Source organism: Mustelus asterias, chromosome 12 (genome assembly GCF_964213995.1).
Source record: "Mustelus asterias chromosome 12, sMusAst1.hap1.1, whole genome shotgun sequence".
Lineage (NCBI taxonomy): Eukaryota > Metazoa > Chordata > Chondrichthyes > Carcharhiniformes > Triakidae > Mustelus > Mustelus asterias.
The window spans coordinates 57,506,412-57,533,188 of record NC_135812.1 but is presented as its reverse complement, the minus strand read 5'-3'; the positions used below and the strand labels follow the sequence as shown (position 1 = coordinate 57,533,188).

At 45.5% G+C, this 26,777-nt stretch overlaps 1 protein-coding gene across 3 annotated transcripts in view; it reads right to left on the bottom strand.

The window, feature by feature from the left end:
- Positions 1-26,777, bottom strand: part of LOC144501480 (uncharacterized) — an 83,682-nt gene that overhangs the window by 10,411 nt on the left and 46,494 nt on the right. For all 3 annotated transcript variants that reach the window (XM_078225266.1, XM_078225268.1, XM_078225267.1), the window contains 9 exons: positions 26,304-26,339; positions 22,433-22,485; positions 14,538-14,670; positions 13,441-13,637; positions 12,762-12,807; positions 11,829-11,894; positions 8,786-8,845; positions 3,325-3,407; positions 2,566-2,660 (listed from right to left, as the gene is read on the bottom strand). In XM_078225266.1, coding sequence (XP_078081392.1) covers positions 2,566-2,660; positions 3,325-3,407; positions 8,786-8,845; positions 11,829-11,894; positions 12,762-12,807; positions 13,441-13,637; positions 14,538-14,670; positions 22,433-22,485; positions 26,304-26,339 — 769 coding nt within the window. The remainder of the gene's footprint in view (positions 1-2,565; positions 2,661-3,324; positions 3,408-8,785; positions 8,846-11,828; positions 11,895-12,761; positions 12,808-13,440; positions 13,638-14,537; positions 14,671-22,432; positions 22,486-26,303; positions 26,340-26,777) is intronic.

Below are 26,777 nucleotides of genomic sequence, written 5' to 3'. Positions count from 1 at the left end.
TTGAACATAGAACAAAGAACCAAGAAAATTACATCATAGGAACAGGCCCTTCAAGCCTGTAGCGGCCAGGCTACCCGTTTGATTTGTAACCCCCTACCCTTCTGGGGACCATATGCCTTTATTCCCATCCCATTCGTGCGGCTGCAGAGATGCCCCTTACAGGTCACTATCGTATCTGCATCCACGACCTCCCCCGGCAGTGAGTTCCAGGTACCCACTACCCCCTCAGTCCAAATAAACATGCCTCGTACATCTCCTTTAAACCTTGCCCTCGCACCCGAAACTCGTCCCCCTGAGAAGTTGCCTCAAAGTGAGTGAAGGAATGACAGGTGCTCGCGTCTTGACGGGATCCCGATCATGCTGTCGCTGATAGCCCGCATCTCCCCTTCTCTGGAGAGCTCCAGCGCCCGCTCCTCAAAGTGGGTGAGGACCTGGAGGTCTGGCTCACCACCCCGTCTTCGCCCTCTCACAGGTGTTGTGCTCGGTCTTCTCCTGTGGAGACAGAAGGAGCCATGAAAGAAATGGTGGTGTGACTCCTGCAGAGTATCAGGTGGTGGCCGCCCTTAGAGGGAAAAAACAGTGGGGCTCACTGGGGGGAAAGGAAGGAGGTGCTTGGGGGTCAGGAACTGGAAGCATGCAGGGTGCTGGGGATGGGAGGATCTGGGGGAGATATGGGGGAAGATGCACTCACCCTTGCTGCACGGATGAGGTCATTGACAATTTTCGGCACTGCTTCTCGGTTCGGGGGGGCCAGTGCCCCCTGGCACTGACCGAGGCAGCGACGTCCTCCCAGGCCGCATTTCCATCAGCCCCTCTTGGGGGGGGAAAAGAGGTTGTCCCGCCTCGCCTCCGCTGCATCCAGCAGCCTCCCCAGGTCGCCCTCAGAGAATCGGGGGGCTGGCGTGTGCACATTTTGTCCAGGAATGCCTGCCTGCCTGTCCATTCTTTAATTTTTAACAGAGCTGCCCCTCGTTAGGGCAAATCAGCTGCAGGCAGTTTGGCAGAGCATTCCAGCAAGTTCCATGCAGTTTGCTTGTTACCATTGGGGGGGGGGGGGGGGGAGGCAAGTGAGCACTTGCAGGGTGCGGAGGGGGAGGGGGAGGGGGTGTCACCCTGCCTGATATTTGTATGGCGGAGGGGGCAGGGTGAGATGAGAGAGGGGGAGGGGGGGTTCCGCTGCCACTCTGCCCGAGGTGAGAGAGGGGGAAGGGGGGGGGGGGATCTACTGCCACTCTGCCTGAGATCATTGGGATGGGAAGGGGGGTCTGCTGCCACTCTGCCCGAGATCATTGGAGGGGGGGGGGGGGGGGAAGGGAGAGGGCTGAGATCAGTCTGGGTGGCGGGCAGCTGGTGGGGGATAAGGGGATCAGTAATGCTGTGGGGGTGGGGCAATGTCTGTGTGGGGCAGAGGGAGGCATTATGCGGCCTGGGCGCGATGTGGTAGGGGAGCAGTATTCTATCATTTCTTTTGTGAGCATGCGCAGTTGGAGGTGCAGATCGGAACAGCAATGTTTCGGGTGCGATAAGCCCCGTCCACAGGCTTGTGCAGCGCGATTCAGAATCGCTGATTTTTTTTTTTCAGGCAGAATGCGTATGAGGGCACCGGAGAACGGGTTTAAAAGTCGGATCTGAAACATTCCCAGATTCAAGTCCACCCAGCACTTAGAATCAAAATGGTAAAATCGGGCCCTCTGTCTGCTATCGGTCACACCAACCCCATTCTGAACCAGTGGCTGGAACCTTCCGGCCATTCATGCCATCGGAATCTTTCGGTCCTGCTGCCAGCACACCCCTGCTGTGGGTTTTTGGCTGTGGGGGGTACATTAGTTGGGAAACCCCATTGACAACGACAGGAACAGAAGATCCTGCCACCGGCCATTGGCGGGCTGCCTCCACCATCACAAAACACATGGCAGGTTGTGTGGAAAATCCCGCCCAGAATCACTAAAGTTTATAAAGTTTATCTATTGGCATCATTAAGTAGGCTTACGTTAACACTGCAATGAAGTTACTGTGAAAATTCCCCTAGTCGCCACAGTCCAACACTTGTTTGGGTACACTGAGGAAGAATGTTGCATGGCCAATGCACCTAACCAGCATGTCTTTCAGACTGGGAAGAAATCGGAGCACCCGGACGAAACTCATGCAGACATGGGGAGAACATGCAGACTCCACACAGACAATGACCCAAGGCGGGGATTGAACCCGGGTCCCTGACGCTGTGAAGAAGCAGTGCTAACCACTGTACCACCGTGAAGTGTGACTGAAGTCTGGAGCAAACTGTCCAAGTATTCCACGCCCTCTCTTAGTGCCTGAGTATCTCTAACTCACACTCCAGGTCAATGACTTCCGAGCCAGAGATTCAAGACAGAAACCTCTATTCGGGACAGTCTCGCGGTCCACACAACCGGCTCTTATTCTAATTATTTATAGATAGACTTTAGTTAGTTTTTTAAAAACTTTTTCTACAAACTAAATTGCACTAAGCAAATGCTGTTTCTCAGTTTGTGAAGAATGAAGATGATTTATTTCTGCTGCTTGCATACAGATCCTGAAAACACTTACCTATTCTCAGGATAATTTCATTTGCTTCCTCAGCCAAGTTAGATTCATACACCAAGCAGTCAAACGATGTAGTCTGTGGTGATTCTGGGGAGTTCCTGAAATAAATCAACGTCCTCTTAACACACAAGATCACAAAAGGATTTCAAATACTGCACTGTAGCCAAATTAAAGTATAATGTTAATACTACAAAGGTAAAATCATTAGCTTAATATCATTTTAAATTTAAAAATGTTCCTTGGTTCTGTATATTTTGCTAATACATTTTGAAATTATTACATTACATTTAAATTATTCTGAAGTCGTTGCCAGATTATGTGCTCGAGACTCTGGAATGGGGCTTCAGTGCACACGAGTATCACCCACTCAAGTTGCAGCTGCAAGTTGCCAGTGAAGGCCTATTCTGTGCTGAGCACCCAAGAAGGGGGCAGAGACAGTGTGGCATTGAAGGGCAAGGGTACTCCTTTTTGTAATGGCAACCTTCCTTGCAAAGTCCTGTCCCAAAAATGAGCTGTGCGCTACTCAAGTATGACAGCCACTTTTTGAGCCAGTGCTTAACCGGAGCTCTTAATAACACGAGCGCACAGCTTGTGCCCAGATTCCTGGACCCTGCTTCAACTTGGAGTGTATGGGTCATTCAGACAACGTGCAGACTTCGCACTTGATTAACATGGGGAGCAGCTGCCCACCATTGAAGCAACCACCCCAATGCCCACATTCAAGGTCCAAATCTACCCTTAGCCTTGTGTTTATACACTTACGCTACACAGTAAGCAAAGAGTGTTCGTCTGTTCAATCGGTGTCCCACTGAGGAGATCTCAGGGTATTGATGACGAAAGAGGACCTGAAAAACAACAGGAGGAACTCCATCAGGATTCCAGAAACCGCTGTGATACAATCTTACTGGAATAAAAGATAGCAACAGTCAAATGTTGCTGCATTTGTACTTTTGACTTGAAGTACAAACTGACATGAAATTCCTACAATATTTAGGACACAATTGAATTGAGTAGCAGTGGGTTAATCGGTATCATGTGCTGCATGCGTGTGTGTTTTGTGCAGGCGCACACGAGCCTGCTCCGCCATTCAATAAGATCATGGCTGATCTTTTCGTGGACTCAGCTCCACTTACCTGCCCGCTCACCATAAATCCTTAATTCCTTTACTGTTCAAAAATTTATCTATCCTTGCCTTAAAAACATTCAATGAGGTCGCCTCAACTGCTTCACTGGGCAGGGAATTCCACAGATTCACAACCCTTTGTATGAAGAAGTTCCTCCTCAACTCAGTCCTAAATCTGCTTCCCCTAATTTTGAGGCTATGCTCCCTAGTTCTAGTTTCACCCGCCAGTGGAAACAACTTCCCTGCTTCTATCTTATCTATTCCCTTCATAATCTTATACGTTTCTATAAGATCTCCCCTCATTCTTCTGTATTCCAATGAGTATAGTCCCAGTCTACTCAGTCTCTCCTCATAAGCCAACCCTCTCAACTCTGGAATCAACCTAGTGAATCTCCTCTGCACCCCCTCCAGTGCCAGTATATCCTTTCTCAAGTAAGTGTAAGGCACTGAGAAAAATGGGGATTTGTGGGGAAGACATTTACAAGTGTTCTTTGTCCCTTGTGGGTTTCAGTGTCCTGTTTGCTGAACAGGATGCTGTTTGTTGAGTGATGTGGGCTGGGCCACTCGGATTGCTCTGGGGGCGGGAAGAAAAAAAAAAGGCGCCAGGAAGTGAAGCAGCTGCGGGGTGTGCAGGGAGTGTGCAGCGAGAGAGAGCCACGTTTTGAAGAGGAGCTTTTCCCAGGCAGTGAGAATTGGGTTTGGAGTGAGAGGCAGCCAGGCGTTCTCCTGCCTGTTCTTTTCATTACTGCCGAGGAGGACAGCCTTCAGCGCACTGGACCTACGTTGCTGCACGGATAGCTCGCGGCACCTCTGCCTCCTGCGGCATCATCTTCCACACGTATGTCTCTTCTGGACTGTGTGTGGGTGTCGTGAGTAACTGGTGGGGACTATACAATCCAACTGGAACAGTATCTACAAGTGTGTTCCTGAGGACGAGTTTCCCCATGTGTGCACAACGGATGGGCCCCAACGATTATAGATCAGAGCTCACTGTTTTATGTCCATTAATTATATTTGTTACTAAATTTATTTTTGATATTCCGATTACAGTACTGACATTTATGGGTAAACAGGGAATTAGCCAAATCAACATCAACCGCTAGGAATTCGGGATCCTGTTGATTGAATATTTAAATAGTAGCCCCATTTAGTGGTCAGCAGGGGGTTACATAAGGAAACCAAAACTGTACACAGTACTCCAGGTGTGGCCTCACCAGCACCTTATACAGCTGCAACATAATCTCGCTGTTTTTAAACTCCATCCCTCTAGCAATGAAGGACAAAATTCCATTTGCCTTCTTAATTACCTGCTGCACCTGCAAACCAACTCGAGATTCCTGCACAAGGACACCCAGGTCCCTCTGCACAGCAGCATGTTGCAATTTTTTACTATTTAAATAATAGTCCATTTTGCTGTTATTCCTACCAAAATGGATGACCTTACATTTATCAACATTGTAGTCCATCTGCCAGACCCTCGCCCACTCACTTAGACTATCTATATCCCTTTGCAGACTTTCAGTGTCCTCTGCACACTTTGCTCTTCCACCCATCTTAGTGTCATCTGCGAATTTTGACACACTACACTTGGTCCCCAACACCAAATCATCTATGTAAATCAAAAACAATTGCAGTCCCAACACTGATCCCTGAGGCACACCACTTGTCACTGATCGCCAACCAGAAAAACACCCATTTACCCCCACTCTTTGCTTTCTGTTAGTTAACCAATCCTCTATCCATACTAATACGTTACCCGTAACACTCTGCACCTTTATCTTATGTAGCAGTCTTTGGTGCGGCACCTTGTCAAATGCCTTCTGGAAATCCTGATACACCACATCCACAGGTTCCCCATTGTCCACTGCATGTGTAATGTTCTCAAAGAATTCCACCAAATTAGTCAAACATGACCTGCCCTTTATGAACCATGCTGCGTCTTACCAATGGGACAATTTATATCCAGATGTCTCGCTATTTCTTCCTTGATGATAGATTCAAGCATTTTCCCTACTACAGAAGTTAAGCTAACCAGCCTATAGTTACCTGCCTTTTGTCTACCTCCTTTTTTAAACAGTGGTGTCACATTTGCTGTTTTCCAATCTGCGGGAACCACCCCAGAGTCCAGCGAATTTTGGTAAATTACCACTAGTACATTTGCTATTTCTCCTGCCATCTCTTTTAGTATCCTGGGATGCATTCCATCAGGACCAGGAGACTTGTCTACCTTTAGTCCCGTTAACTTGCCCAACACTAGGTTCTCACCTGCCATAGCCTTCCTGTCATCAATTTTTGGCATGTTATTTGTGTCTTCCACTGTGAAGACCGACACAAAATACCTGTTCAATGCCTCAGCCATTTTCTCATTTCCAGTTATTACATCCCCCTTCACATCCCTCTAAAGGACCAATGTTTACTTTCGCCACTCATTTTCGTTTTCTATATTTGTAGAAACTTTTGCTATCTGTTTTTATTCTGAGCTAGTTTACCCTCATAATCCATCTTACCTTTCTGTATAGATTCTTTCGTGGCTTTCTGCTGACCTTTAAAGATTTCCCAATCCTCTAGGTTCCCACTAATCTTTGCCACTTTGTATGTATTTTCTTTCAATTTGATACCCTCCTTTATTTCCCTCGATATCCATGGCTGATTATCTCTTTTTCTACAGTCCTTCCTTATCACTGGTATGTACTTTTGCTGAGCACTCTGAAAGATCGCTTTGAAAGTCCTCCACTGTTCCTCAATTGTCCCACCATAAAGTTTTTGCTCCCAGTCTACCTTAGCCAACTCCTCCCTCATCCCTTTATAGTCTCCTTTGTTTAAGCACAAGACACGGGTATTGGATTTTACTTTCTCACGCTCCATCTGTATTTTAAATTCAACCATACTGTGATCGCTTCTTCCAAGAGGATCCCTAACTGCAAGATCATTAATTATTCCCGTCTCATTACACAGGACCAGATCTAGGATAGCTTGCTCCCTTGTCGGTTCCATTACATACTGTTCAAGGAAGCTATCGCGGATACATTCTATGAACTCCTCCTCAAGGCTGCCTTGACCGACCTGGTTTGACCAATTGATCTGTAGATTAAATTCCCCCATGATAATTGCTGTACCATTTTTATATGCATCAGTTATTTCTTTGTTTATTCCTTGCCCCACCATGATGTCATTATTTGGTGGCCTATTGACTACGCCTATTAGTGACTTTTTCTCCTTACTATTTCTAATTTTCACCCAAATGGATTCAACCTTTTTCTCCATAGAACCTATATCATCTCTCACTTCCGCCCTGATATCATCCTTAAATATCAGGGCTACACCACCTCCCTGACCTTCCTGTCGGTCCCTCCGAACAGTTTGATACCCCTGGATATTCAACTCCCAGTCGTGACCATCCTGCAACCATGTCTCTGTAATGGCCACCAAATCATACTCGTTCGCAATGATTTGTGCTGTCAACTCATTTACCTTGTTTCCAATGCTACGAGCATTCAGAGAAAGTGCCCTCATGCTAGTTTTTGTACCTTCTTTCTGAATTCCATTAATAACATGTCCTGAGTTCTCCTTCCTTTTAACTTTTTTCCTGATTTTTGATGTAGTTGGAACCTTCTCCCCACATTTTGTCCTTCCTCCTTCCTTCTCGGACTCCTTAAATAGGTTCCCAGCCCCCTGGCATATTAGTTTAAACCCTCCCCAATCGCTCTAGCAAACACTCCCCCTAGGACATCAGTCCCAGTCCTGCTCAGGCGTAACCTGTCCAATTTGTACAGGTCCCACCTCCCCCAGAACCGATCCCAATGCCCCAGGAATCTGAAACCCTCCCCCTGACACCATCCCTTCAGCCACATATTTATCCGATATATCCTCTCATTTCTACTCTGACTAGCACGTGGCACCAGTAGTAATCCTGAGATCACTACCTTTGAGGTCCGATTTCTTAACTTTCTTCCTAGCTCCCTGTATTCTGCTTTTAGGACCTCATCCCTTTTTTTACCTATGTTGTTTGTACCGACGTGTACTGCGGCCACTGGCTGTTCACCCTCCTCCCCCAGAATGTCCTGCAGCCGCTCCGAGACATCCTTGACCCCAGCACCAGGGAGGCAACATACCATCCTGGAGTCTCGTTTGCGACCACAGAAACGCCTGTCTGTTCCCCTTACAATTGAATCCCCTGTAACTATTGCACTGGCACATTTTTTACCCCTCCCCTCTGCAGCAGAACCAACCGTGGTGCAACGAGTTTGGCTGCTGCTGCTTTCTCTAGAGAGGTCATTCCTCTCAACAGTATCCAAAGTGGTATATCTGTGTTGCAGGGGAATGGTCACAGGAGATTTCTGCACTACCTGCCTATCTCTCTTGCTCTGTTTAGTGATCACCCATTCTCTTCCTGCCTGCGGAGTCTGAGCCTGCGGTGTGACCAACTCTCTATACGTGCTATCCACGATACTCTTTGACTCCCGGATGCTCCATAGTGTCTCCCGCCGCCGCTCCAGCTCTGAAACTCGAGCTTCCAGGAGCTGTTGCTGGAAAGACTTCCTGCACACATGCTGACCCAGGGGACTGGAACTGTCCCCAGCCTGCCACATGGAGCAAGTGGAGCAAACCATGGCTTGGAGCTCGCCTGTCATGTCTTACCCCTTTCAATTTAACTTTTGAAAGGTGTTTTGTTTCAGATATATACAATTTTCTAGAACCCTTCTTTCCTGCTCTTTGTTACTACCGAGTATAATCTTTTCAAACTATAAACCACAGAAATTACACAGAAACACTATAATAGTGAACAACAACTACAATGCCAAGAGCAAAAAGAAAAAACACTTACCAATCAGCACTCTCGCTCGTAGCCTCTGCTGCCTGTTTCACCGAACTCCCTGTGTTCACCCAACTCCAAAAGCATCCCTCTCAGTCAGACAGCACTCACCGTGTGTTTTGTGTGCGCGCGCACGTGCGTGTTTTGCGCGCGTGTGTTTTGTGCACGCGCACGTGTAGTTGATGCTCATTGAAATGATCTCCCTTACCATAATCTGCACATAATTTACATTTTTTGTTCAACAATCGATTTATGACTTCTCTGTTCTCAGACAGAACAGCAGTTACCTGTGTTGAGTTATTTTTTATGCAGATCACTTCTGTTTCTTGTACATCGAATAGCACCTCCTAACAGAGACAAATACAATGGACAAAGTTATAATCGGTTAGCATTAACACAACATGTTATAAGATATATTTATTTAGAAGTTGCTTTCATTTCCGATTCCTTTAGATGAAAATTAAAGTTGATAAAGACTAGTTTTTGTTCAAAGGATACTTCCATTGACTTCTCAAAGAATGTTTTACCAGTGCACTTATCTGTCTTATTCAATGTCCCAAAGGCAGCTATAACCACACTATTTTAATCTGATGGAGTGCTAATATAATAACTGATAAACAGAATGCTGTCTGGCCAACCTCTAGGGTTCTTTGTACTGCAGAGTCAAGTGAGATGGGGTTGGGCTGTGTTGTGCTGGATTGAGTTTAGTTGAATTGGATCGGATCAAGTTAAGTGGTTTGGATCGAGATAGATGAGCTGGGTTGGGCTGAGTTACAGCAGGTTTGTTCAGGACAGGTTAAATTGGGTTGAGTTTGGGTATGTTGGACAGGTGGGAGGAGGCTCCAATTGGGTAGGCTTGGAGAAGCTTTTTGTACATAAGGTACCTACCATGTTAATATGCATGGAAGGTTTATCATTCTGACGGTTAAATTAACAAATCTTATATATATTTAACACATTTGGTTTGGGCAGTTTATTGAATTTCCCTGGCACTTTAAACTATGTGGACAACACAGAAATAGATATAAAGGCAAGTGGTGATGATGACACAGAGTCTATGGAGTGATATAGACAGGTTGAGTGGGCAAAAACTTGGCAGATGGAATATAAGATAGGAGAATGTTAAGTTATGCACTTTGGTAGGAAGTATAAAGGTACTGAATATTATTTAACCAAAGAGAAAATGCTGGAAAATCTCAGCAGGTCTGGCAGCATCTGTGAGGAGAGAAAAGAGCTGACGTTCCGAGTCCAGATGACCCTTTGTCAAAGCTAAAACGCATAGAAAGTGGGAGACATTTATACTGTAGGGCGAGGGAATGAAAGATGAGTCATTGCCACAGAAACAAGGGGAGAGGCTGCTAATGGCAGTCCATAGAGAGAATAAAGGGTGTGAATTCGAACTCAAAATACTCGTGAATACTTGACACGTCAGCTCTTTTCTCTCCTCACAGATGCTGCCAGACCTGCTGAGATTTTCCAGCATTTTCTCTTTTGTTTTCCGATTCCAGCATCCGCAGTAATTAGCTTTTATACTGAATATTATTTAAATGGAGAAAGACAGCAGAAAGTTGCAGCACAGAGGGATTTGGGAATCCTCATGCAAAAATCACAAAAAGCTAGCATGCAAGTTCAGCAGGTAATAGGGATGGAAAATGTAACGTTGCCCTTTATTTCAAAGAGAATGGATATAAAAATAGGAAAGTCTTTCTAAAACTATACAAGGCACTAGTTAGACCACACCTGGAATACTGTGAACAGTTTTGGCCCCCTTATCCAAGGAAAGATATACTGCCATTGGAGGCAGTCTAGAGAAGGTTCACCAGGTTGATCACGGCTGTGGAGGGATTTTCATATGAGGAGAAGTTGAGTAGAGTCAGGCCCGTACTCATTGGAGTTTAGAAGAATGAGAGATGACCTTATTGAGACATAGGGTGAAATTTTACCAGCATGTTCACCTGAGATTCGTATGATCCCACCCGAGGCCAATGCCGTTCTCCAGGCCTCGCCCGCCCCCAGAATCGGGGCAGGCGTGCCGGTAAAATTCCAGCCACAGAGGATTCTCAGGGGGGCTTGACAGGGTGGGTACTGAGAGGTTGTTTCTCCTTGTGGGAGAGTTTAGGACCAGTGGGCATAATCACAGAGTAAGGGGGTCACGTATTCAAGACAGAGATGAGGAGGAATTTCTTTGCTCGGTGGACAGCGAATCTATGGAATTCTTTACCACAGAGCGCTGTAGAGGCTGGATCGTTAAATATGTTCAAGGCTGAGACAGACAGATTTTTAATCAGTAAGGACATCAAGTGCTATAGGGACCAGGCGGGAAAGTGGAGTTGAGGATTATCATATCAGATCAGTCATGATCTCATTGAATAGCAGAGCAGACTTAATGGGCTGAATGGCCTACCTCTGCTCCTATGTCTTATGGACTTTTAAAAAAAATCTATGGCCAATGCTGGCAAGGTCTCACTTATTGCCCTTCCCCCATTGCCCTGAAAAGGTGATGTTAGACCATCTTCTTGAAGTGTTGCAATTTTATGCTGAGGGTGTTCCCTTGGCAATATTTGTGAAAGGGATTGAGAATATTGACCCAGCAGTGATGAAGGGACAATAATATATGTTCAGATTGTTAATGGTATATTAATTATATTGTTAAGATATACAGGTGAAATGTATCGTTAATTAAGTACTTAGAGCACTGACCAAGAGAGATTGCTGGGACACTAAGTTAGTAGCTAGGAGGCTAATGCTGCATTTTGTAAATAAACCAACTATCAGGAAAAATATTTGTGTCTGCTTTCATACTGCACCATTTGAATCATAGAATCCTACAGTTTAGAAAGAGGCCATTTGGCCCATCGAGTCTGCACTGACCACAATCCCACCCATAATCCCATGCATTTACCCTAGCTAGTCCCCCTGACACTAAGGGGCAATTTAGCATGGCCAGTCCACCTAACACACACATCTTTGGATCCAATTAAAGCAGATCAGGGTGATGTCTGACTTGGAGGTGATTGTATTCCAATGACTGATTTTATCAAGACTGTTCTGTCTGTGATGGTGTCAAGACTCTTGAACACCGTTGCAGTTGCACCATCTAAATGAGTTTTCCATCATGCTTCTAATGTGAGCCTTACTGATGGTGAAGGAGCATCTTGAGGTCAGGTTGCCTCTTGCCTCTTTCATGACTACAAACACTGATCTGCTTTATCCTTCTAATCTGCTACACTAGAGATAAATTCAAGTTATTACAGTTGGGTCTGATAGAGGAAGAATGTGACAGCAGCCCCATACTTTGTCATGGAAACATTAATCCGTGTGTAATCTCACCTCTGGCGGCAGGTTTTGCTGCAGCACCTTTTCGATACCCTCATCCAGCATCTCCTTTCCACCATACTGTAAGAACAAATTGCATTGTTATTTCTGTCCCTCAACCCTCAGGACCTTTGATGCAGAAAAACTGTATTTGCAGTCAATAGATCACTAACCATAAAGAAAAGTTTACAGTATTAACAGAGATCAACTGAGGTGAAGTTAAACTGATACTGAAGACCTCAGAACCTACTACACTGTACAGTAATAACACTTAACACATACTGTACTGAAAGTGGGTTACACCTTTAACTCGAGCAGTATTTAATGTACAGTAATATGCTTAGCCCTCACAATACTTAAGATACTTACAGTAATACTGAGGCCATGTGGGCTTAATTTCCTGTGTGTCCTATTTTAGCAAACTGCTTAATGCTTTATGTTAAATTTCTGCCTGTGCCACAATCAGTAAGCCAAGTAAAAAAAAAATTGAAATAATGCAGATTTAACGCATGATACAAAGGAAGGTCCTGGCAGTAAGTGATATACAGGTTATAATATTAACCCATTCAGCGCTTAATGGCTTTGTGATACTGTTGACCAATTCTGTGCAGACTATGGATTGCAGCAAGCTATATTTTGTGCAATATTATAGGTAAACAGTGTGAATCTTGTCTGCTGCCATGATGCTCTTCTCCCTGTAACCTACAGCAGCTGACAATGCCACTGGCAGAAAGAAGATGATGCATTGTAACGATGCAGCTGAGATCCATTAAAAGACAATCTTAATTTATATGGTTCATAAAATCCAGAGTGAAAGCTCCCAATATTTTGCTAAATTTGCGGGTCAAAGAAAATGAACAAAAGGAAGTTTGAGGGCACATCCCCTGTCCTTTCTTCAGCAGCCTTCCCAGTATGAAATCTGGATAACTTATTGCTAACTGAAATTACCATCCCGACGTTCACCTTGCCAAAGTATCGGAGCGAATACAGCAATCTGCAGGAGAAAAAAAAAATGCTCAAAGCTTCAGCATTTGATTGTGTTTAGTTATGTAATAATTAAAGCACTGCTTCTCTAACAGGTGATCACCAAAATCTCCCTGAGCATCCATTAGTCAGCCGCAAACTAATAGACTAAATCAAACTAGCAAAGGCAGGATTGCGCTTCTTTCTCATTAAAAGTAGTTATTTTACAATCAAACTTAGACTAACATTCACCCTAATTAGTTTGAGCAAATCCTATCCAATTGCAGTCATTTGCCACAATACTAGGATGGGTACTTTGAGGTGGGGAGGAAGTGGTTGAGGCAGTTAAGTGGACAATCTCAATCACTGAGAGAAAACACACACATTCGCACGTTTGGTGTTGTAGGTGAAAATGAGGAGATTGGAGGTAAAAATCTGCTGCTAAACTAAGGAGCCAGGCTCTTCTTTGTCTTCCAGGATGACCCTGGAACAATGGGAGTGTGTGGATGGGGAGAGTGAATCAGCCAGTGAGATGATCAAACCAGAGCTAGTAGCTGAAGTCTCAGTGGGGTTTGGTGGGGAGAAATTGACTAGTCTGGCTGTACACCAAAGAGGTCAAGGGCCGAGGTAAGGGTCCGACTTCACAGTGTGTCAGGTTTCTTACCTGTCATCCCGTAAACCATCTTCTTTCATCACCTCATCTGATTTGTTATGGTACCGGAGCTGGAAGTTGGGAATCTCTTTCTGCATCTGTTGCAGATGAGGCAGCATGGGTCTATACACTGTTTCATCGTGCCACTTCCAGCGAATCATGTGAAAACTTAATGGTTTTCCACGAAGTTTCTGTAAAACTGTTTGAGCCTGGAGTCCATCACAATAGAACAGAAGGAAAGCTTGCGGTGAGAAAATCTGGATTCTTTCCCATCATGTCCCCAAATTTCCCCGAGTTCCTCTCCTTATCCTTCTTTTGTTGTGGTCTCTTTTGCTCGACAGAGCACCTCTAATATCTCTCCAAAATTCACCATTCTTCATAAGTGAACCTGAATAGTGAGCATAGGAACAGGAGGAGGCCATTTAGCCCCTCAAGTTTATTCCGCCATTCAGTTAGATCATTGATGACTTGTACCGCAACTCCATTTCTGTGTCTTTGCTCCATATCCTTTGATACACTTACTTATTAATCTTAGTCTTGAAAGCCTGAACTAACCCACAGCCTTCTGAGGGAATGGAAAAACACAGGTCATCGTAGGGACGTTGCCTATGGATGCTGCCAGACCTGCTGAATGTTTCCAGCTTTCTCGGTCTTTGTTGAGAAAGTGGGTACAAGGCAAACAGAATCCTGGGATATATAAATAGAAGCATAGAGTACAAAATCGATATAAAACAGTAGTTTGACCTTAATTAAACCATTGTGTAGTTACTTAAGAAGAACGAGATGGCATTAGAAAAACGATTCATGAGAATTGTTCTAGGGATGACAGACTTGGTTAGATTGGTGAAGTAGGGGCTATTCCCAATAGAGAAGAGGCAGTTGAGTGGAAATCTAACAAAGGTTTTAATATCATAAGTAGTCTGGACTGAGTTGATGGGGAGAAACACTGACATTGATAGAATGGTCAAGAACTAAAGAACACCGCTTTAAGGTGAATGGCAAAAGAAGCAAAAGCAACAAGGGGAAAAGTCTATGTGAACTGCCCCTGCACAAAGCCAGCATAGACAAGAGCTTCCAATTCTTTTCCAATGAGCACACTGGTATTTTACCTCTCCTCTTTGAGCATTTCTCAAGCAAATCCCATTTATTCCATCAATAATGTCTCCAGCATGAACACATTCATCTGCTTCAGCTTGACTTCCTGGAATCACCTCTGATATAAAAATACGCCTGTCAGTATATCTGAAAGAAAAGACCAGCTGTCAGCAAGTTTGTAAATTTACTGCTTAACAACCCATCATAAGATGCGTTTGGACCGATCCCGGTCACAAACTACGAGGGTCTCACAGACCAGTGTCACCATTCTGCAATTTCTAGCACAGGAACAGGTTGGATACTGGTGAAGGCAAAGACCAGACAGCTGAGTTTAATGACTGTGGTAGTGACCCCATCAACCAGCCAGAAAGCTCGAGGCAATCTCAGCACAGTGACTTTCCAAAGTCTTAACAGGTTTACACATCAATCAGGAGCTAATTAATTGCCGTCAGGGCCCCTGTGCCTTTACAAGTGAAGATATATGGGCAGCATGTGGCACAATGGTTAGCACTGCTGCCTCAGTGCTAGGACCTGGGTTCAATTCTGGCTTTGGGTGATTTGGGTATGGAGTTTGCACATTCTTCTCAGCGTCTGTATGCGTTTCCTCTGGTTGCTCTGGTTTCCTCCCACACTCCAAAAATGTGCAGATTAGGTGGATTGGTCATGGTAAATGCACGGGATTACAGGGATAGAATGGAGGGGAGGGCCTGAGTGGGATGCTCTCAGCGTCAGTGCAGACTTGATGGATTGAATGGCCTCTTTCTGCACTGTAGGGATTTTATGATTGTAAGGTCTCACCTCCAAAAGCTGCCAGCCAACCAGAGGGCCAGCAGCCAATCAGTGCCATGAGAAGTGGTGGCCACTACTGGAACAATAGAAGGCCCTGAAGTAGCAAAGGTGGAGAAGACTCCAGAAGACAGGTGGTGGGTAAGGTTGCTGGGGCCAATCAGGCAGGCCTGACTAGCTAGAGTTGTGGAGGGGAGAATCAATGTAGAGGGCAGAGGAGGGCTCCTTCAATAGAATGGCTTCCTGGGGTATATCTTGTGGCTTCCTCATGTGATGTATGGAGACCCACCCCCCCTTCCTCAGTGGTAGCAGGATGAGGCCTTTAAGTGGTCATTAATTGGCCACTTTAGGACCTTAAATGGCCTCAATTTGGATGTCACAAAATGAGTGACCTGAATTTCCTGTAACAGGGCAATGACGATGCCAAGCTTAGCTACGGCTATCAATTTTTAAACCGGTGAGTTTATCTCCTGAATGGAAAACATTTTTGCATTATTTTTTCAGCAGGGTGAATGGGTGTTCATCTTGGGAATCAAACATTTTCCTTATCAGCCTTGTCCAATATCCATATCCAAAATGGAGTAGAAATTTCCTCAAACTAAATATTGGGAAGACTGATGACAATGTCTTCAATTCTCACCAAAAATCTGTTGCCTAGCTATCAACTCCATCCCTCTCCCTGGCACCCATTCAAATATGAAACAAACTGTTCATAGCCTTGTCTCTGACATCAGCCTCCAACCATAATCCACTCCATAACTAAGACTATTTTTTTCCTCCATATTATTGGCTGACTCAGTCTCTGCCTTGCTCATCTGCTCCTTGTATTATCCCTAGACTTGACCATTCCAACACAGTCCTGACTGAACTTCCACATCCTATGCTGTAAACTTGAGGTCACATAAAACTCTGCTGCCCATGTCTTAACTCACACCAATTTCCATTCACCCAATACCACTGTGCTTGAAGACCTACATTGGCTTCCTGTTAAACAACTCAATTTATAAAATGTTTATCCTGGTTTTCCTCATTTTCAAACCTTTCCATGATCGCTATCTCTGTAACTCCTCCAGCATGTTATGGCCTCTTGGGCATCCTGGATTTTAATCATTCTGCTATTGAAAGCCATGCCTTCAGTCCAGCTCTGAGATTTGCCCCTACCTCCCTCTTTGGTCATCATTGGTCACCCCTAACATCATCTTATGTAGCTGAGTATGAAATTTTGTCTGATAATGCTCCCATGAAGAACCTTGGGATGTTTTACCATGTTAAAAGAGCTATATGAGTATCAGCTTTTGATGTTGGAGGTCAGGAAACACAGAACCAGCTGGGACTCTTTTCTCTAGAGAAAAGGGAAGGGTTTTTTTTAAGCGCGCGAAGTATAAAAGGTAGGCTGCAGTATACAGCGGGCAGCGTCGGGAGCGGGCTGTGGAGTGAGTGGGAAGCAGAGTGTGAGCTATAAGGCTTTGGCACACAGGGCTTAGGCAGAAAGGGCGAGCAGGGGTGAGTTTAATTCATTTTTGCTGTTTCTACCTGGTACTGGCAAGGTATCTAGAGGGGATGGGTATGCAGGCAGTGCTATGTTCCTCTTGCACTATGTTTGAGGTGAGGGACGACGACAGTGTCCCTGCTGATTACATCTGTGGGAAGTGCACCCATCTGCAGCTCCTCCAAAACCGTGTTAGGAAACTGGAGCTGGAGTTGGATGAACTTAGGATCATTAGGGACCGCAGAGGTGGCCATAGACAGAAGCTTTAGGGATACAGTTACTCCGAGGAATGAAAACAGATGGGTGACGGTGAGAGGGGCTGGGAGGAAGCAGTCCATGCAGGGATCCCCGGTGGTCGTTCCCCTTAGCAACAAGTATTCCGCTTTGGATACGGTTGAGGGGGATGACATACCAGTGGTGAGCCGCAGTGAGAGGATCTCCAGCACTGTGTCCGTCTCTGTGGCTCGGGAGGGTAAGGGGCAGAGCGGGAGGGCAATAGTTATTGGGGACTCGTTAGTTAGAGGGATAGATAGGAGGTTCTGTGGCAGCAAAAGAGACTCATGGATGGTATGTTGCCTACCGGATGCCAAGGTCCGTGACGTCTCAGACCGTGTTTTCCGGATTCTGAAGGGGGAGGGGAAACAGTCACAAGTCGTGGTACACATTGGTACCAATGACATAGGTAAGAGAAGGGAGGGGGATTTAAAGCAGGAATTTCTGGAGCTGGGCTGGAAGCTGAGAGCCAAGACAAAACATGTGGTCATCTCTGGTATGTTGCCGGTGCCACGTGATAGCGAGTTGAGGAACAGGGAGAGAGTGCAGTTAAACATGTGGTTGCAGGGATGGTGTAGGAGGGAGGGTTTCAGATACGTGGATAATTGGAACACATTCTGGGGAAGGTGGGACCTGTACAAACAGGACGGGGTGCACCTGAACCAGAGGGGCACCAATATCCTAGGAGGGAAATTTGTTACGGCTCTTCAGGGGGGTTTAAATTAATTTGTAAGGGGAGTGGGAAAAGGAGTTGTAGTCCAGAAGTCAGTGAGGGTGGTGAGGTATTGGGGAAGGTATCAGGGTCAAGGGTGGGTACCGGTAGACAGGAAGGTGGGTTGAAGTGTGTCTACTTCAATGCAAGGAGCATCCGGAACAAGGTAGATGAACTTGGGGCGTGGATTGGTACTTGGGACTACGATGTTGTGGCCATTACAGAGACGTGGGTAGAACAAGGACAGGAATGGTTGTTGGACGTTCCGGGGTATAGATGTTTCAGTAAGTGTAGGGAAGCTGGTAAAAGAGGTGGAGGAGTGGCATTGTTAATCAAGTATAGTTTAACGGCTGCGGAAAGGCACTTCGAGGGGGATCTGCACACTGAGGTAATATGGGCTGAGGTTAGAAATAGGAAAGGAGCGGTCACGTTGTTAGGAGTTTACTATAGGCCCCCAAATAGTAATAGAGATGTGGAGGAAGAAATTGCTAAGCAGATTATGGATATGTGTGGGGGTCACAGGGTAGTTGTCATGGGGGACTTTAACTTTCCAAATATTGATTGGAACCTTTGTAGGTCAAATAGTTCGGATGGGGCAGTTTTTGTGCAGTGTGTGCAGGAGGGTTTCCAGACACAATATGTGGATAGGCCGACAAGAGGTGAGGCCACATTGGATTTGGTACTGGGAAATGAACCGGGCCAAGTGTTAGATTTGGTTGTGGGAGAGCACTTTGGAGATAGTGACCACAATTCGATGTCTTTTGTTATTGCAATGGAGAGGGATAGGGCCATACGGCAGGGCAAGGTTTACAATTGGGGGGGAGGTAATTATGATGCGATTAGGCAAGAATTAGGGGGCATAAGTTGGGAACAGAAACTGTCAGAGAAAGGAACTAATGAAAAGTGGAACTTTTTCAAGGAACAAATACTGGGTGTCCTTGATAGGTATGTCCCTGTCAGGCAGGGAGGAAATGGCCGAGTGAGGGAACCATGGTTCACGAAAGAGGTGGAATGTCTTGTGAAAAGGAAGAGGGAAGCTTATGTAGGGATGAGGAAACAAGGTTCAGATGGCTCGATTGAGGGTCACAAGTTAGCAAGGAATGAGCTGAAAAAGGGGCTTAGGAGAGCTAGGAGGGGACACGAGAAGTCCTTGGCGGGTCGGATCAAGGAAAACCCCAAGGCTTTTTACTCTTATGTGAGGAATAAAAGAATGACCAGGGTGAGGTTAGGGCCGGTCAAGGACAGTAGTGGGAACTTGTGTATGGAGTCAGTAGAGATAGGCGAGGTGATGAATGAATACTTTTCTTCAGTGTTCACCAAGGAGAGGGGCCATGTTTTTGAGGAAGAGAAGGTGTTACAGGCTAATAGGCTGGAGGAAATAGATGTTCGGAGGGAGGATGTCCTGGCAGTTTTGAATAAACTGAAGGTCGATAAGTCCCCTGGGCTTGATGAAATGTATCCTAGGATTCTTTGGGAGGCAAGGGATGAGATTGCAGAGCCTTTGGCTTTGATCTTTGGGTCCTCGCTATCCACGGGGATGGTGCCAGAGGACTGGAGAATGGCGAATGTTGTTCCTCTGTTTAAGAAAGGGAATAGAAATGACCCTGGTAATTATAGACCGGTGAGTCTTACTTCGGTGGTTGGTAAATTGATGGAAAAGGTCCTTAGAGATGGGATTTACGACCATTTAGAAAGATGCGGATTAATCCGGGATAGTCAGCACGGATTCGTGAAGGGCAAGTCGTGCCTCACAAATTTGATAGAATTTTTTGAGGAGGTAACTAAGTGTGTTGATGAAGGTAGGGCAGTTGATGTCATATACATGGATTTTAGTAAGGCGTTTCATAAGGTCCCCCATGGTCGGCTTATGATGAAAGTGAGAAGGTGTGGGATAGAGGGAAAGTTGGCCGATTGGATAGGTAACTGGCTGTCTGATCGAAGACAGAGGGTGGTGGTGGATGGAAAATTTTCGGATTGGAGGCAGGTTGCTAGCGGAGTGCCGCAGGGATCAGTGCTTGGTCCTCTGCTCTTTGTGATTTTTATTAATGACTTAGAGGAGGGGGCTGAAGGGTGGATCAGTAAATTTGCTGATGACACCAAGATTGGTGGAGTAGTGGATGAAGTGGAGGGCTGTTGTAGGCTGCAAAGAGACATCGATAGGATGCAAAGCTGGGCTGAAAAATGGCAAATGGAGTTTAACCCTGATAAATGTGAGGTGATTCATTTTGGTAGGACTAATTTAAATGTGGATTACAGGGTCAAAGGTAGGGTTCTGAAGACTGTGGAGGAACAGAGAGATCTTGGGGTCCATATCCACAGATCTCTAAAGGTTGCCACTCAAGTGGATAGAGCTGTGAAGAAGGCCTATAGTGTGTTAGCTTTTATTAACAGGGGGTTGGAGTTTAAGAGCCGTGGGGTTATGCTGCAACTGTACAGGACCTTGGTGAGACCACATTTGGAATATTGTGTGCAGTTCTGGTCACCTCACTATAAGAAGGATGTGGAAGTGCTGGAAAGAGTGCAGAGGAGATTTACCAGGATGCTGCCTGGTTTGGAGGGTAGGTCTTATGAGGAAAGGTTGAGGGAGCTAGGGCTGTTCTCTCTGGAGTGGAGGAGGCTGAGGGGAGACTTAATAGAGGTTTATAAAATGATGAAGGGGATAGGTAGAGTGAACGTTCAAAGACTATTTCCTCGGGTGGATGGAGCTATTACAAGGGGGCATAACTATAGGGTTCGTGGTGGGAGATACAGGAAGGATATCAGAGGTAGGTTCTTTACGCAGAGAGTGGTTGGGGTGTGGAATGGACTGCCTGCAGTGATAGTGGAGTCAGACACTTTATTGGATAGGCACATGGAGCACACCAGGATGATAGGGAGTGGGATAGCTTGATCTTGGTTTCAGATAAAGCTCGGCACAACATCGTGGGCCGAAAGGCCTGTTCTGTGCTGTACTGTTCTATGTTCTAGAAGAGGTGAAGGGGTGACCTGAAAGATGATTTAAAATTATGAAGGGATTTAAAAAGAAATTTCCACTTGTGAGGGAATCCAAAACTGGTCAATGAAAGATGGTTACTAATAAATCCAACGAGGAGTTTAGGAGCAACTTTACCGAGAACATGGTTAGAATGTGGAATTCACTGGAGTGATTGAGGTGAATGGCATTGATGTATTTCAGGAAAAGGTAGCTAAGTTCATGGGGATGAAAAGAATAGGCTATCTGAAAGCATTACTTGAAAAGGAGAGAGGGGAGATGTGTACGGAGTATGAACACCAGCTTAGACCAGTTGGGCTGAATGGCCTTTGTCTAAGCTGTAAATTCTATGTACACAGAATTTCATTTTTTGGGCGAGGCTGGTATATTGAGTTGTGGAGGGGAGAATCAATGTGGAGGGGAGAATCAATGTAGAGGGGAGAGGAGGGCTCCTTCAATAGAATGGCTTCCTGGGGTATATCTTGTGGCTTCCTCATGTGATGTATGGAGACCCCCCCCTCCTCAATGGTAGCAGGATGAGGTCTTTAAGTGGTCATTAATTGGCCACTTTAGGGCCTGAAATGGCCTCAATTTAGATGTCACAAAATGAGTGACCTGAATTTCCTGTAACAGGGCTCTGTACACCTGGCAAAATGGGTTCAGTGAGTACACAGGACCCCAAACTTCCCATCCAGGCTCACAATCATAGATAGAATAGATAGAATCCCTGCAGTGCAAAGGAGGCCATTCGGCCCATTAAACCTGCGCCAATAACAATCCCACCCAGGCCCCATCCCCATAACCCATGTAGTTACCCTGCCAATCCCCCTAACACTAAGGGACAATTTTAGCATAGCCAATCAAGCTAACCCGCACATCTTTGGACTGTGGGAGGAAACCGGACGACCCGGAGGAAACCCACGCAGACACGGGGAGAAGATGCAAACTCCACACAGACAGTGACCCGAGGCCGGAATTGAACCCGGGTCCCTGGTGCTGTGAGGCAGCAGTGCTAACCACTGTGCTAACCACTGTGCCACAATGACCAACAAGGTGAGGTACCAAAGGCTGACAGCCCATGGAAAGGTACACCAGTAAAAATAAGAATTGGTACCCTTGCAGGAGAATGGAAGTGAGGGGAGAAAACAATGATACTATGACATACTAGCACTATTGGGGCGGCACGGTAGCAAAGTGGTTAGCACTGCTGCTTCACAGCTCCAGGGTCCCGGGTTCGATTCCTGGCTCGGGTCACTGTCTGTGTGGAGTTTGCACATTCTCCTCGTGTCTGCGTGGGTTTCCTCCGGGTGCTCCGGTTTCCTCCCACAGTCCAAAGATGTGCGGGTTAGGTTGATTGGCCAGGTTAAAAATTGCCCCTTAGAGTCCTGGGATGTGTAGGTTAGAGGGATTAGCGGGTAAATATGTGGGGGTAGGGCCTGGGTGGGATTGTGGTCGGTGCAGACTCGATGGGCTGAAGGGTTTCTGCACTGTAGGGTTTCTATGATTCTATGATCTTGGTTTCAGATAAAGCTCGGCACAACATCGTGGGCTGAAGGGCCTGTTCTGTGCTGTACTGTTCTATGTTCTATTCAAACTGCAGTAGTTCTTTGGAAAATATCTCAGCTGAATAGTTTAAATTTGTTGCTGATGTTTCTAATGTGAGGCAGTTGGATCTTACCTGAGCACCATTCCCAGCTCTCGACAGGGGACTGTATCATACATCTCACACACCTGTGTAAAGATGAGTATGTGTTAGCAATCTCACTGTGGGAAGTGGTCAACAGTGCAGAGCACTCTCACTGTTCCCAGCCATGGGTCAGAAAGTGTTATTGCAGTGTGAAGTAGAAACTGATCAGAAGATTTGAAAGTTTGTGTGCATTAGGTTCATTTTGATGAACCAACAACTGAGTTGCCGCAGGGACATCATCCAAGAATCAATAAAAATGTCCCTTTCAAGACACCACAAATATAAAAATAGGCATATGGTCCAAACGAACTAAAATTATAGGAAAGATAATTACATAAAATCTTAAAGGAACAAGAAAAGGAAGTATGTCCAATAAACTTGTTCCCACCTTGTCCTATCTCTTAATCCCTTTATCTAATTGCCTCCCATACTATTTAATACAATAATATTAAAACAAGGTAAAATTAAACAACAAAGGATAGAGAGCATTGAAGCAGAAACAGAATCAAAATATTTTAAATATTTGATTTTTAATTAAATCCTCTTAAGTACCCACTTCAGCAGTGGGGAGTTAAAATCTTAGCGCCTAAGCCGATTCTGACTTTACAGTGGTTTTATTTTTTCACCTTCCTATCACCAGACTCTGTCTCAGCTCCCGTGCTGCTGAAAGTCACATTCATGCATTTGCTACCTCTCGATGTGACTCTTTCAAAGCACTTCTGGCCGGCCTCCCATCTTCCCCTGCGCAAACCTGAGGTCATCCAAAGCTCTACTGCTGATGTCCTAACTTGCATTGAGCCTCATTCACCCATCACCCCTGTAATTGTTGATCTACCCCAGTTCCTGGTTAAGCAATGCCTTGATTTTAGAATCCTCATTCTTTTTTCAAATCCTTTCATGACCTCATCCCCCTCCCAATCTCAGTTATCTCCTCCAACAATATAACCTTCCAAAACATCTGCACTGCCCCAATTCTGGCCCCTTGCGCATCATCAATTTTAATTGCTCCAGCCCTGGTGTTGGTGAGCAGCCTTCTTGAACTGCTGCAGTCCCTTAAGAGTAGGGATGCTGTTAGGGAGGGAATTCCAGGATTTTGAAGGGTCAGTTACGAGGGGAGACAAGTTAAAAGCGAGGGGTGGGAGGATTTGAGGAAAACATTTTTACCCAGAGGGTGATGACTGTATGGAATGCAATGTCTGGGAGGGTGGTGGAGGCTGGATGCCTCACATCCTTTAAAAAGTACCTGTTTGAGTACTTCCCACATTCAAGACTATGGGCCAAGCGCTGGCAAGTGGGATTAGGTGGGCAGGTCAGGGTCTTTCATGTATCAGTGCAGACTCGGTGGGCCAAAGGGCCTCTTCTGCTCTGTAGGATTCTTTGATTTTGACCCAGCGATTGTGAAGGAACAACAATATATTTCCAAGTCAGGACGGCGAGTGGCTTGGAACAGAACCTACAGGTGATGGTGCTCCCATATATCTGCTGCTCTTGTTCTTTTAGATGGCAGTGGTCATGGGTTTGGAAAGTGCTGCCTAAGGAACATTGGTGAGCTCCTGCAGTGCATCTTGTAGATAGTACACATGCCTGCCACTGTTCATCAGTGGTGGAGAGATTGCATATTTGTGGAAGGGGTAGCAATCAAGCAGGCTGCTTTGTTCTGGATGATGTTGAGCTTTTTGAGTGTTACTGGAGTTGCACACATCCAGAAAAGTGGAGAGTATTTCATTACACTCTTGACTTGTGCCTTGTTGCTGTTGGACAGACTTTGGGGGTCATGAGGTGAGTTACTTGCCACAGTATTTATATGGCTAATCCAATTCAGCTTCTGGTCAATGGTAACCCCAGGATGTTGATAGTGGCGGATTCAGTGATTGTAATCACCCATTGAATGTCAAGGGGTGATGGTTAGATCCTCTCTTGTTGGAGATGGTCATTGTCTGGCACTTGTGTGGCGTGAATGTTACTTGCCACTTGTCAGCCCAAGCCTGGACATTGTTCTATGTCCAAATGCAGCAAGACCAGGGCAAAGAAAATTACAGCACAGGAATAGGCCCTTAGGCCCTCCAAACTTGCACTGACCATGTTGCCCGACTGAACTAAAGCCCCCTACCGTTCCAAGGACCATATCCCTCTATTCCCATCCTATTCATATATTAGTCAAGATGCCCCTTAAAAGTCACTATCGTATCTGCTTCCACAACCTCCCCTGGCAGCAAGTTCCAGACACCCACCACCCTTTGTGTAAAAAACTTGCCTCGTACGTCTCCCTTAAACTTTGCTCCTCGCACATTATCCTATGCCCCCTAGTTGACTCTTCCACCCTGGGAAAAAGCTTCTGACTATCCACTCTGTCCATGCCCCTCATAATCTTGTAGACTTCTATCATGTCGCCCCTCAACCTCCATTGTTTCAGTGAGAACAAACCAAGTTTCTTCAACCTCTCGTCATAGCTAGTGCCCTCCATGCCAGGCAACATTCTGGTAAATCGTTCCTGTACTCTCTCCAAAGCTTCCACATCCTTCTGGTATGTGGCGGCCAGAATTGAACACTATATTCCAAGTGCGGCCTAACTAAGGATCTATAAAGCTGCAACATGACTTGTCAATTTTTAAACTCAATGCCCCAGTCAATGAAGGCAAGCATGCTGTATGCCTTCTTGACTACATTCTCCACCTGTATTGACACTTTCAGTGACCTGTGTACCTGTACACCCAGATCCCTCTGCCTATCAGTACTCTTAAGGGTTCTGCCATTTACTGTATATTTCCTATCTGTATTAGACCTTTCAAAATGCATTACCTCACATTTGTCTGGATTAAACTCCATCTGCCACCTCTCCACCCAAGTCTCCAACTGATCTATATCCTGCTGTATCCTCTGATGGTCCTCATCGCTATCTGCAAATCTATCAACCTTTGTGTCATCCGCAAACTTGCTAATCAAACCAGTTACATCACTACCCTGAGGAACTCCTGCAGTGATGTCCTGCCTCAGATGATCGACCTCCAACCACCACAACCATCTTCCTTGTGTCAACAAGTGGAGGGTTTTCCCGATTCCCACTGACTCCAGTTTTGCCAGGGCTCCTTAATGCCAAACTCGTGTCAAATGCTGCCCTGATGTCAAGGGCAGTCACTATCATCTCACCTCTGGCATTCAGCTCTTTTGTCCTGCATTGAACATTGCCTTAAGACACGATCAGGCTTGGCTGTGATGCCCTCCATGGTTAAATGGCCTGCTGTTGCTCACTGCCTATGCTTCTAGATGAATAACAGTGACTTGGACTGCACCAGTGATTGTGGACTTGTTACCAGGCAAGACCCAGCAACTTCAAAACGGATACACCAATACGATGAACAGTTCTGTTCACCATTACAAAAAAGCATGTAGAGGGATTGGAGAAGACTTATCAGAAGGTTACAATGATGATACGAGAACTGACATATCATCACTGGAAGGATAGAATGAACAAGTTGGGGCTCTTTTTTTTCTAGAAAAGAGACGATAAGGGGTAACCCAATAGAGGTCTTTAAGCTTACGAATAGGATAGATGTAAAGAAGTTTCTACTTGCAGGTCAGACCAGTCACTAATAAATCCTATTCAGGAGAAAGATTTTTTTAAACTCAGAGTACATGGCAGAGGTGAATAGCATAGATCAATTTAAGGGGAAGCTAGATAAACACAAGAAGAAGAACGAAAAGAGGATATGTCGATTGGGTTAGGATGAAGCAGGCTGAATGATCTGTTTCTGTGCTGTACATTCTTTATAATTCTATCTAAATAGTGAATGACAGTAGCAAGCATCAAGTTGATGCCACTCCCTTCAATTATATATCTAAGGCAGAAAATATCAGTACTTACTGGAAGCAGCCAGCTCTCATCCAGGAAACTACTATTCTGAAAAATAACCCAAACATCATTATGTGATTATTGCAGCTACATACACTGTAGCAAAATGCATTAGGCCCCTACATAAAACAAGTTCATTAGTCTCAGTTGACATCATTTAGCAATAAAACTGCAGTTTTTCTCAGAAAGAATACCACAGCCTGAAGTTGGAAATAACAGTGGGGACTTTTGAGATTGACGTACAATATTGGAGTAGGAAACATTTACCTGACTCAAGGGTGCTCGGTTATGACACTTGGGGCTAGATTTTCACCTTCGAGGTGGGAAGATTGAGTCGGGAAATCTCCTGCCTTGGAAGATCACAGGACACATGATTTTTGCTCTGGTGAGGGCAGAGTGTGATCCAGTTTGCCCAAAACTCTGGAGGCAGTCAAGTGCTGGTAGGGTGGTTAGAAAGCCCCCCTCAATTCTCTGAGAGTTTATATT